Source organism: Belonocnema kinseyi, chromosome 8 (assembly GCF_010883055.1).
Source record: "Belonocnema kinseyi isolate 2016_QV_RU_SX_M_011 chromosome 8, B_treatae_v1, whole genome shotgun sequence".
In the NCBI taxonomy this organism is placed as follows: domain Eukaryota; kingdom Metazoa; phylum Arthropoda; class Insecta; order Hymenoptera; family Cynipidae; genus Belonocnema; species Belonocnema kinseyi.
In genome coordinates this window covers 93,621,625-93,634,558 of record NC_046664.1, presented here as the reverse complement: position 1 = coordinate 93,634,558, position 12,934 = coordinate 93,621,625, and the positions used below count along the sequence as shown (strand labels likewise).

The window sequence follows — 12,934 nt, the reverse complement described above, 5'->3', positions numbered from 1 at the left end:
TACCCTTTGAAGCGCGATTCAAAATTACATTGAAAAACAATTCTTGTAATTTAAATAAATAATTATTAAAATATACACAATAATGTATACAAATTGTGTAACTTTTGATTTCAGGCAGGAAAAATATAACACATATATTATATGAATAACAGTTTATTTTCATTGAATTCCAAAGACCAACTTATATTTTACAAAACATATAATTCGAAAAGAAATTTTTTGGAAAAGTGATTGAAAATAATTAATTATAAGTTTTTAATCGAAAAGTACAATATTCTCAGCTGAAATTATTTTTAGAAAAATTCAAATATTATCATTATTAAATTCTACAATTAACTTTTATATATCAAGCTGCAGAAACATTATATGGTACTTCAACAAATGTATCTATTACAAAATGTTTTGTGAACTATAAGTCAGTTTTTGGAGTTCAATGAAAATAAACTATTATTTATAAAATATGTGTTATACACTTTTTTCTTGTCTGAAATCAAAATTCACACAATTTGAATGCATTGTTGTGCATATTTTAATAATTATTTATTTAAATTACAAGAATTGTTTTTTTTTTCAATTTAATTTTGAATCGCGCGCCAAGTGTGGCCAACCAGCGTTCAGCCCTAACGCAAGCGTAGTAGCTCAGGGTGCCAACATTGGCATCATTGGTCCACAGTACAAACCGGAAAAATAAATCAAATCAGCCGTCAGGAAAAAGTTGAGATATGAAAGCCTCAAATAGGTATTTTCACTTCAACCATCAGCTAACTTCACTTTGTTAAAAGCTGAGGGGAAAAATGGATCAAATGCATGGAACAAAACTTTATTTCTGTAATATATTTATAATTAATAATCATTATTTTATTATTTCATTAAATAGTAATTAAAAAATAAAAACTATTTTTTAACTACACTTATATAGAAAAAATTACCTCTTACGAAGGTAAGAGTCCCTTATTTTCCCCTTAGCAATCTACGAAGTGATGTTAGCTGTTTATTGAATTGAAAACACCTAATAGGCGTTTATCTTTTCAGTTTAAATGTTCCCGCTGGTATATTTGAAACATTGCAATATTTCACGAAACTCCCAATGTTTCATGAAACTTTTCATCAGGCTAAAGTTTCATGCAAATTTACATCCCCACTCATCACGAAAAACAAATTTCTGTTTTTATTATACAATTGTATTTACCTTATCTTTCATGTATGACACTAGCCACTGCAAGATTAGATATCTAAGATACCTTTAAACTTCCGCAGAAAATCTAGTGGAAATTTGTGCGAACGACCAGGCATCAATTTCGATGCAGACAGTCGCGACTTAGTTTGTACATCCCAGCTTTGGTGGTTTGAATGTCATATATTAGGTTTTGACTAACCTAACATTTGGATATTATATCACGCCAAGTACTATTTTTATTCCAAGACTATTTAGTCGCTGGTAAATAGGAGGAATTAAAAAGTTAGGTAATTATTATTATAAGTTACCTGCTTATTAACATCTGTTTCACTCAAATAACGACCGACAAAATGATCTTGACACGTGACTTACAGTTTGTAGACGACACTTCACGTAGCACTGGATGAGAAAAAACAGTGTCTAAATGATGCTTTTCCCCTAGATTCTCCGAATGAACCTGTGTGGCTCAAATTTGTTGCAACTCTATTGAACACCGATTTCGGTGTACATTGAAGGATCGGCGATTTTCTGTGTTACAAAATATTGTGTTGTAAATATCACTATTTATTTTTAAATAAATAAAAGTCTTTTAACGAAGTTTCAAGTGATTTTCTCGGAAAATGCAAAAATATCTTACTTTTTAGACAATTTTGTTCGCCGCCTTTTCGAATTATCCGCATAAGTTTCACGGAGAAAAATGAATATTTGTTCTTAACATCCAGATGTTTCAGGTTAACATATTTAATATTTAATGATAGGACAGTTATCTATATGGTTAAAGTAGTTTCTATGGATATTAAAAATATTCAACACTAAGCGTTTTTACCTTGAAGAATTTTTTCAAGAAGAAACAGGATTTGTATCAACCATTTTCCTTTTTCTAAATAATATACGGTATTATTGTTAATATTTATATGCAAATTATTAGTAATCAACACTTTTGCCCAAGTTCACATGCGACACGAAATGACATCGAACAACATCGACAAAATCTTCATCAAGTCGGCGACAGAGATCTTAGATGTTTCAGTTAAACATAAAAATGTTTTGCCGGTATTATCTTAAAATTTGAACATCCAATATTGAGCATCCATTTTTCTCAGTGTTGAAGTTTACACATGAAAACTTTGTTCATTCTGTTAAAAGCTACCGCTCTTAAGGTGGGCATTAGTTTTCATTACAATTTGAAAAAATTATCTCCAATAGAATATTTCGTTCTATTTTCCCCATATAAAATACATGGAAAATGTAAGTCTCCTACAAGACCTCTAAACATTACCCGATATTGCTAAAAATTTTTGAGCATCTTCCCTGAAAATAATGGTTTAGCTATCCCAGCTAGACCTTTAGCTGGATTTCGTCCTCTAAGAAAATATAGCTGTGTTACCTAAATTTCTAGCTGAGTTACCTAAATATCTAGCTGTTTTAGCTAAATTTTTCCTTCTCGAAGTTATCTAGATCAATTAGCCAGATAATTTCTAGATGGAAAAATTAGCTAAAACAGCTGGACATTTAGGTAACACAGCTATATTTTCATAATAGACGAAATTTAGCTAAACATCTAGCTGAGACAGCTAAACCATTTTTTGTCATTGTTCTCATGTAACCTCCCGAAAGTGTTAGGGTTGCCAACACTCAGGGTTTCGCCTGGAGAGTCCAGATTTTAGGGAAAATCTTCGGGTCTTTGGGTCGAAAACTTAGTCCACTATTCCAACAATCTCTGGGTTGGACATTGGACCGAGTTGGCAACCCCAGAAAGAATAGGGTTGGAGCCTCAGCTATTTAAAAAATGGTTTAGCCCACGTAATAAGGACCATCCTAATCCAGGCGAAGTTCAGTTTTACAGGATCGACTGGGCGCCCAGAAACTATTTCGAAAAACGTACTTGGCCAATACTACCGTCCAAAGTAAAAAGATACGTAAGTGACATTGTCCTTTAGGTTGAGTTTCCGATTATTCAAAAGTCACTTATACGCATTTATACGTATCACCTTATCTTGGACGGCAGAATAGGTTTTTGCTCGTCAGGAAATCAGTTCGTTAGGCCGAGTAGAAAATGAACTACCTACATTAGATACTCAGTACATAGTACGTCGTACGTAAATAGATTTTTTCCTAAGTTTTCTGGCCTACTTTGCGCATGAAAATCAAGCTTATCCACAATGCTAGCATATGAACCAATGAATATTCCTCGGAATATTCCGAATTACCCAACGAGAGTTTCTTTTAAAAAAACAAATGTTGTAAAATGCAGATGAGTAAAGTTGTACACAGGTTTTCTTTAATAACTCCGCTATATTTCAAATCTAGAAAGAGCCTTTCTTAAAAAATATGACAGGACAGGTTCCCCTCCCTTTCATTAGACTCAATTTCGGTAGTTGCCAGAAACTTCCTCTGGCTTCTTGAGCATCTGTGTCGTAACTCACCAATCATAATTGTCCATGCGCATGTGTATGTACATGTTCATGTGCATGCATATGCATATGTAAATTTACAGTACATTCTGTGTGTACAGCTGTAATGACTGTTGAGCAGAGTGTCGGAGATCATTATTTTGTGTAGATACAAATGTGTGTGTATGAGTGGCTGTGTGTTTACTTTGAGAGGCCACGAGGCGAATGCCGGTGACTCCAACAAATCAGCAGGCACTACTGCTTGAACCGTATAAGCGAGTGCCCACATATATCGCGAGCGAGCGACAGACATAACTTGCAAGCCAGAGAGCCGTGTTTTACTTTTCAGTTGGAGCCAGTCAGCTAGTATAGTGCTGAGTGACCTTGATCCTCTCTTTTGTACCTTGTCCGCGATACTCGATCATCAGTTTGTGCCGAGTCTTTTCCTGAAGTTAGACGTGCAACATGGAGAACTTTCGAGTACTTTTCGTCGCTACACTTTTCATCCTAAACGCCTACGCTGCCCCGAGTAAGTAATTCATCAAAATAATTATTTTCTGCAACTTTGATGGAGAAGAAAAAGTTGACTGTCTTAAAGAAATTTGTGTCTGACTTATGAGAACCGATGCAATATGAAGGCATCATGGATAAAAAAATCTCCTTAGCGAATATGAAAAATTGACATTCTGAAGGTGTGTCAAATTGAGGTTTTATAAAGCGAAGGGTGTAGGCTCACCAAAAATATTTGTGCTACACTCGCCAAATTTGTTTGTACCTATAGACACGGCATTTAAAAGACCTGTTTATTTGCGTGAGCAATCTGAGCTGCTGCTAATTTATTTATGGCGATTTTCTAAAGTTCGATACCAATGTTTTCTCCATTTATAGAACCAAAATTTTCATAAATTTTAAGCGAAAATAGAATATCCATATTACAAAGTGTAAAGCTACCTAAAATAAAAATAATACAATATTTTTTTTATTCTCAACCAAGGTATTCAAATTATCACACCGAGATGGAGGTAGTTTGAAATATCATTTTGATCTATCAGTCTTTCTGTGTTCTGATTTTGGCAGGTAACATTTGTCCCTAAGAAAGTAGATTTTATTTTAACCTTAAAAGAGCACATTTCTTTATTTTAATGATATTTTGTCAATGAGCATGCTCCCATTGTCAAAATGTGTCAATGGTGGGGAGGAGGTCGAAAATTCGCCAAAAAACTGTAACATCCTTGATGGAAGCTTCCTTGAAATTCTTTTCAAACCCATTTCTACAATGTTGAATTTGTCTACAAAGAAATGTCTCATAAATTTAGTAAATCCCAATGTACATGAGGTCTTTCAAATGTAAATACAAATGTAAATGAAATGACTAAGTATTGATGAAATATATTTATTTATCATGTCATAGAATAGCGTTCAAGGTTAAGGAAACTACGTGCATAAGATACTATACGTACAGTCTTCATTAAAATGTAGGGTAACAGTGCATAAGGGCGCCAATATAAACATCTAAAAGCATTTATTTTCTTAAACTAATTGTTTTGACCTAACTCATTTCTATGCGGAAAATTGTGGTCTATCTCGATCTAGTAGTGGGTCAAAATTCTGAATTGGTAATTAAATACTTTTTTTCGCCTGTGCGTTTCACAATTCAGGATAGCTAAATAATAGTTTGCAAGAGCTTTTTGTTGTTTTTTAAAAGTATGAAGTCATAAATGTATGCAACTCTTTGTGTATGAATTATTATTCTTGGAGACCCGCCTTTCTTTGACAAGTGTTTCCTCGCAAATAGTTGCTTTTTAAGCAATAATTTCTTGCTTAAATAAAGCAAAGTATTAGTTCTTAATTTCCTTCTTGTTTTTTAAAATAAAAAAATAAAAAATAATGCAGATTTTTGCGTCAGAACCCTATTGGAGATTGGTCCTAGTTATATACAATTTTATGGTCAGTTTTTCCTTACGTCTGGCTAGCACCAAACTAGGAATCTTGTCAGGTACTACTGAGGAATGTAACGCTGCTTGGAGTGAGGACCTGACTAGGAAATCTACATTCGAGATTTTCCATTCCTCGTTTGGTCGCTTGCCTTATTCAGTCCTTGGCCGCTTTAGTCCGCTCGGTCCTACCTCCATCCCAATCTGTAGCGTTGGGGATGATGCTCAATAATTCTTTTTCGAAGTCTTTGGATAACAGTGTTTTACCCCTTTCGTTATTTCGCGTAGTCAAAAAATCTGCAAAAATTAACAGTGATCAGTAAAAATTCATGCATTTTTGAAAATTTGAGTATATTGAAATATTTTACTCTTATGGTATCCAGGTTTTGGCAAGGAAAAACTAAACTCGTATTGAATGAGGAAAATTCATTGATTACTAGTCAAGGATTTCCTCATTTAAATCAGTTCAGGAAATTCTAGTTAGGTTGTAACGAGGCACTACCAAGATTCTTTAGCCTAGTTTTTCACACATTTCGGCCCTACGAGTACACATTAAGTGTTAAGGAAGATCTAGACCAATTTCTACTAGAAAATTAGCTCTTTCACAAGGGGGTTTTCTCGCAAAGGCTTAATTTTCTTGAACGCCTATTTCACTACAGTTTTCTGTGTTCTTCAAATTTTTCACCTTTAAATCCATGCAAACCTTTATAATTATTGATAAAATCCAATAAAATAGTCCTAATTTTTATTGCGTCGAATTTTAAGGGAAAAATCTAAGCGTCTTTGAGAAAAAACGGTTTATGCTGATTTTATTCCTTGAACGATTGTTGACAGTCTTGTTTTGGTTAGGATTAAAAGAAATTTTATTAGAAATCATACATTTATTATTTTTTGAACAAATTTGTTTAAAACAATTTTAATTTCAATTAAATCGGGCCAAAACAGAATTTTAATGAATTTTTTAAGGAATACAGTACCCCTTGTTCATCAGGATTGGGTCAGTTTTGAGATAAATTTACGCCGACTTGGAGTCACCCCGCTAAGGCCACAAAACTGAGACATTATTTTATGTCCCGTCTCAGTTTTGAGACGCAGTTAGACTTCGGACTCTTGGAGACGAACTCGACATCGCCCAGTCGGACTCAAGTCGAAACATTGTTACTCGGGTTACCCTTCAAAATTCACAAAACTTAACATTGGGTCTATTTTCGTCAATTTTATAAATAATTTGAAAGGTACCTACTTTTAAGTAGTTTATACGTTGTAAGCATCGTTAATAAAACTCTCTATTTTTTAATATTGTATCCAAACTAATACTAGGGAATAATTTTGAATCAAAATATTATAAAATGCAAACTTTTAAATAAAAACATTGTACAATTGTACAAGTTTGCCGAAATTCAGTAAGAGTGCTACAAATATTTTCGCTGAGCATAGGGAAACTGGAAAGGGCGACTAGAATATTTTTTGCATGAAATCGAATGTTTGAGCCAACAACAGAAGATATGGTCAAGCGGAACACTATATATAACTTCACTTTATTTACTTTATATATAATTTTAATGATTTGTGAACGATTGTTGCCATCGACAGCCTTCGGCAAACCTTGGCGAGCCGAAGACGCAGCTGAAAGCGAGCCAACGGCCCGAAGTTTGACACAAATCAGCCCCGCCTAGAAACGATACTATTCAAAAATGTTATTCTCTTAAATTTAGATTAATTTAAATTTAAATATATAATTTAACCTTAATAATTGAAATCTAGTAACTAAATTATTAAACAATGACAAAAAAACTAAACTCAAATTTATGGATAAGAACTTTAAATATGAACTTAAATTCCGCAATATACAGAGAGATCCAAAAAAGGTTTTTTTTATAAATTTGCATTCAATGCACATAGCATTTTTTAAGTACATACCAGAAGTTTTTTTTTCATTAAAAATAGTTTGTGGGGATATTTGAAGTTTCTTCAGTAATTTTTATATTTTTCTAAAGTTCTATCTGTAATTTGTATTGCAATTTTAAAACAGTAAAAACTTAACAACTAATAATTATTTGATGATCATGTTCTTGGAAATCATTTTTAGAGAAGAAAGAAGGTCAAAATCCTTTAATGTTAATCATTTTTATTTTGCTAATAACAGTCAGATTTGCCATTACAATCTCTTGAGAGTTTTTTTCCTGTGACTCATTAATGTTTATTTTAAAACTTTTAAAAAAATTTTATGACAAGAACAGTTTCAAAATATATTCAACATTTAAGAATGGCCGATTCGAAAAGTACAGGCCTAGCGTACTGGAAACATGAGGAAAATTTTTCAAATGCATGGATATGACGTTAAAAAAAGCATAAAATGATTTAAAAACTGAATTACAAATATTTTGACCACTTTCATATCATATTTTTGTTCACTTTATTTGATTTCTTTTTCCTGTTTGTATGCTGCCAACGTTTATTTGAAGAAAACATGCATTGAATTATGCATATCTATATCAGCATTATAAAGAATTTTATCCTCTTCGTAATTTAACACGTTTGAACTCATCGTTGAATTAATTATTTATCGCTAAGTCTTTGTTTCCTATTACGAATGTATAAGAAGTTTATTAATAATCTCTGGAACCTTCGATAAGCTCACGTATGGCATGGTATTCATAATTGATAAATATTTTCCTCACCAGTATTAATTCCATAATCTCACTTCTACTCCATATATTTTAATTTATTCAATATTATTTTAATTCCTAAATATTGAAAAATAACAATTTATTTTATTATTGTACTTTCAATATTTTACCAAAAAATAAAACCTGAATATCCTGTAATCAATCACTAAATGGGTTTCAATTGCATCTCCATAAAAATAAACATTATTGATTTCGAAATTCAGTCGAAACATAAATGCCTAAAGGAAAAATCTCATTATCCAATTGCATCTTGAAGTGGTTAAATGTTAAGTAAGAGCCCAATCTGCGATTTAAATTTATCAAAATTGCTCAATGATGAAAAAAGATCTACTTTTGTGATCAATTAGGCAGCATCTATTATCTGTTTTTCTTTTTCCTGAGGAAAAATAGTTAGCTGTGAGACAGATTATTCATAATCCAATTAATTTATTCCCTGCATTCTCCTTTTCTTAAACAATATAATTTCCCTTTTAATGTTAGAATCTTTTTAGGTACATTTTCAATTAAAATTTGTATTGTTACTTCCTCCTGTAAGGAAACTATAGAATGAAGTCTCGAACTTAAACCGGCATTCCTTAAGATTATGTGATGAGTGGGTCACATGACCAGATTCCTACCTTACCGACACTTTTTTCATTTCCTAACTTATATTTGCACGAAGCTCCACATCGAGATGAAAATTTGGGTTACTAAACAAGAAGCACTAAGAATTGTGGATTTGGTCCTAAATCTGTATAATTATGAAAAAAGTTTTTTGTTGTAAATAATTTTTTGCTTTTTTTATAATTATTAAAATTAGGGCAGACTCACCTTCATTAGTGCTCCTTATTTATTATCTCAAATTTTCAACTCAATGTGCCGCTTCGTGTAAAAATAATTTGGGAAATAAAAAAAGTGGCGGTAAGGTAGGAATCTGGTCACGTGACCCACTCGTCACATGGCCTTAACAACCTTTTCATTAATATTGAAAATAAATCTGCGAAATTTACTTTCATATAATTAAAATTGTCCTTCAAAGTCCTTGTTTCGAAATAATGCGTTTTAATTAAAAATAATCTCGCATAAGGGGATTAAAGTGCTTTCAAAATGCGAAAATGTTTTAATCTCGAAAGTGCGCTTTGTTTTCTCTTTCATATATCGCCTGCGGGGAGGTCACATGCAAAAAATAAGCTAAGGTTTCACCGAGGTGCGTTCCTTGTCTGTGAAATAAGAAATCGTATTGATTTTTTGCGGCCTTTATTCTCTTCAGATATTTATTATTATGGAGCATAAATTCACTGGAACATTTTTTATTTTTGTTTAATTTCAGTTATTGATCAAATTAAAATATTAATAACACATTTCTATTAGAAATAAAAGTGTATCTGTAATTTTCTTATTCGAATTCGGTAGAAAATACAACGAAATAAAAATATTTCTACATTTTTAAAAACCTTGCGAACACGTGAACACAATATGCCTCATCCACTTTTTTCCCTTGAAGTAATAACTGTCAGCAGAAAACATCCAAGAAGACGTGAACCAAGTTTTGGTTGGTTATATTGTGTGCCAGTTGCAATCATTATCACGTACACATGCCAGTGATTTTTCAACATAAAAGCAATAGTTTCATAAACATTTCTGAAAACAGGAACACATTTTCGTACCCAAGGCACGAAGATGTCATTGCCACGGATTTCATATTTTCAAAGAAATACTTTCTTGAAAGTCGTTTCTACATTGTACAATCATGATATCCATATACCTCCGCAATTCGCAATTTTATTTGGATTCATACTCGTCCCAGTAATGGGTCATTAACGAACTTGAATGATTCTAAATTGATAAGACATGCTTTTCAACCATTCTCGAGAAAAACAACTTTTAAAAAATCCACGCAATTTATATTGACCGCGATGCGAAAGTCTTTCAACTTCAAGATAGAGATCGGCTGATTGTAGCACTCCGAGTTTAGAACTGTAATGTCCGTGTTCAATTCCTGCTACGGGCATTATTTATTAATTGCTTTTTTTCATTTAAAACTTTTTTATCGCAATTAACTATGGAATTTATTTAAATTAAGCCGAATTATTTTTTTTTAATTTCATTTAAAAATTTTTTTTCAACCTTACGACTTTTAGTTGAAGAATAGTACATTGTGTGTGAAAGGCCTATAAAGATAGAAACGCTCAAAGAAATACTCAGGTGGCAAATTCACACTCGTCAAAATAGCAGTATGCCCTAGGCCTAGATATACACTATACTTTTTGACCAACCCTCCTGGAAAACAAGCATGTGAAGCAGATAATGGGATGTTTGGTGTTGTGGACAATTTCAAATTATAAGTGAAAGGAAGAAATAGCGTACTTAGATGAAGGAAAAATTTAGGGAACTGTGATGTAATTTTTTTAAAATGCGGCGGAGAGCGCATGTGCGAACGTCGCATAGGCTGGAAGCGGCCACATTTCGCCTGCTTCACGTGCATGCAATGGCGCGTTTTCAAGAGATCGGACAAAAAATTTTGTTATAGAAAATTCTAATTTCTTTTCATTCAATTGAACATTTCTATTTTTCTTATTATTATCTTTATATGAGATAAAAAATTAAGCATATAAAAATATTGAAATAATATGATATTAAACTAGAATATAAATAAAAGACGTTTTTTACTACACTGGATCTTGTATTTAGCACCGGTTTCGGGCATAGCTTCAATGGCGTTCAGTGGTGAATCCAGATCGCCCAAACTTAAACATTCACTGACGTGCGAACCCTTTCCAATTCGAATGCGTTAATATTACCGCTCACTGCTCCTTTGTAGCTACGCTGCTGGTAATGACACATGCTTGATCAATCCCCCCTCGATCCCGAGGAGCTGCACTTTCAGCCCGAAAACAATTTTGGCAATATTAAACGGAAGCATGGTCATAGGAAACACGGGACTCGGCATGCCATCCTAACTTGGCGAGCGGGGTTGAATCCACGGAAGGGGGGAGAATTCCGTGAGTAGGTAGAGCCACCATCTTACGATGTGACACTTGATTATGCGCACGAGCGTTTGCTGCCGACAAACGGTGCATGAAAATATAAATTTGTAGGCGCTGCTATGTTTTTCGCGGGACATCAAAAGATGGCGGACCTCCCTCCTCATTGCATCAATCCTGCAATGGCATGCGTAGTCCCGTGTTTCGTGTGTCCATGCTCCGAAGTCACTAAATCCGGACTCATTCAATCCAAGTTCCAGTGTACTATTATAATACCCCGGACGGGGGAATGGGAATGACAGGCCCCTATATGTAATTTTGAAAATTAAGAATACAGTCTCATGAAAACTTTAGCCCCTGAAGAATTTCCTTTTACCCCGCCCATACCGCCTCTCTCGCCAGGCCTGTTTTAAAATTGAAAAGCGCATTTTATTATTTTAGTAAATTACAAGAGTGGTAATGACCAATTACTGGGAGGATGTATAAATCAAAAGAAAATGCCTAAGAATATAGGTGCCCCTTGTTAGTAAAGAGAAACGCAGATCAAAAATTAATTGAAAAATGATATAATTCCTGAAAATAGTCCAAATTGATTCAATTTCAATAAATAGGTGAATATTTTGATCAAACTTGACCAAATTTATAATTGACATAAAATAGAAATATTTGTATTTACTACATTTAAAAATGTGCATATTTGAAGGTCTCAAAACGTTTACAATATTTTGGTCCGGTCCAAAAATTTTTTGCTGAAAAAAACATTTAAAGACTTTAATAAACTTTTAAAAGCTCTTAACTGTAAATCAAAGTGGGTGACAGCTAATTTCAAACACTAGAAATCCTAAAAAAATATTAAGAATCAAATTGTGTTTTAAAAAATCAATCCTCTGCAATATTACATTGAAAATTGACTTCTTTTTGTTTAAATGGTTCAGTAATATATGTCAGAAAGAAAGATCAATACGCTAAAAGCAAATACTGTAAGTTGTTATAATTTATTTGGATTAAATCCAGTAAAATTACTCCGAATTTGTGACATCATTTTGCTTGAAATCAGATCGATTTTTCTTAAATCCGGGCTTAAATCCAAACAAATTCGACTGAATTTAAAACCAACCATCTTAAGGTTTAATGACTTTAAGTTTTTTTTTTTACCGTGAAACATTTAGTTATGAAATTTTCAGAAATTGTCTAATTTTTTAAGAGATATATGGAGTTAAGTATTTTCTCGTTAAATGCTTTAGACTCCTTATTAGAGCATGTTAATTTTGAAGAAAATGTAATATTTATGAAGTCAGTAGAAGGTAAAGTAACAGCTTACAACCAATTGTTAAACTGTCACAAAGTAAAGAGTAGTAACGCAATCACTAAGTTAATACCCCTTATGGAAATGCAGGATCCCTGTTTGTAAATGACATTCAAATTTTGTACATGGGCACGAACCAATCTAATTTGAAATTCGTGGTTAGAGATTCGCTGAGCTTGCAACATTCTCAGGGCTGTTTCTCTTTATATATTTATGCGTGACACACGCTGCCATTCTCCAAGGAGTTTTAATGAACATTTTCGACTTCTAGATAAAGTCAACTTAATAAACGTAATACCACCCTCGTATAAATGCATATTTTATTTATACTTATATGGTGTTTGTCGAGTTTCATATTATTTTACATGCCTAAACGTTATTTCACATATAGGGTAGGGTAGGGCGAGATGAGCATAGCTGTCCTTTTCACGTCAGTATTTAAAATCTGTTAATTCATTTCTTAAAAGTAAA

At 32.9% G+C, this 12,934-nt stretch overlaps 1 protein-coding gene across 1 annotated transcript in view; it reads left to right on the top strand.

Moving 5' to 3' along the window:
- Positions 1-3,801: 3,801 nt before the first annotated feature.
- The window catches only part of LOC117178165 (icarapin-like), a 101,159-nt gene continuing 92,026 nt past the window's right edge, over positions 3,802-12,934 (top strand). The window contains exon 1 of the mRNA XM_033369443.1: positions 3,802-4,099. Within this exon, the coding sequence (XP_033225334.1) occupies positions 4,036-4,099 (64 nt within the window). The 5' untranslated portion in view covers positions 3,802-4,035. The remainder of the gene's footprint in view (positions 4,100-12,934) is intronic.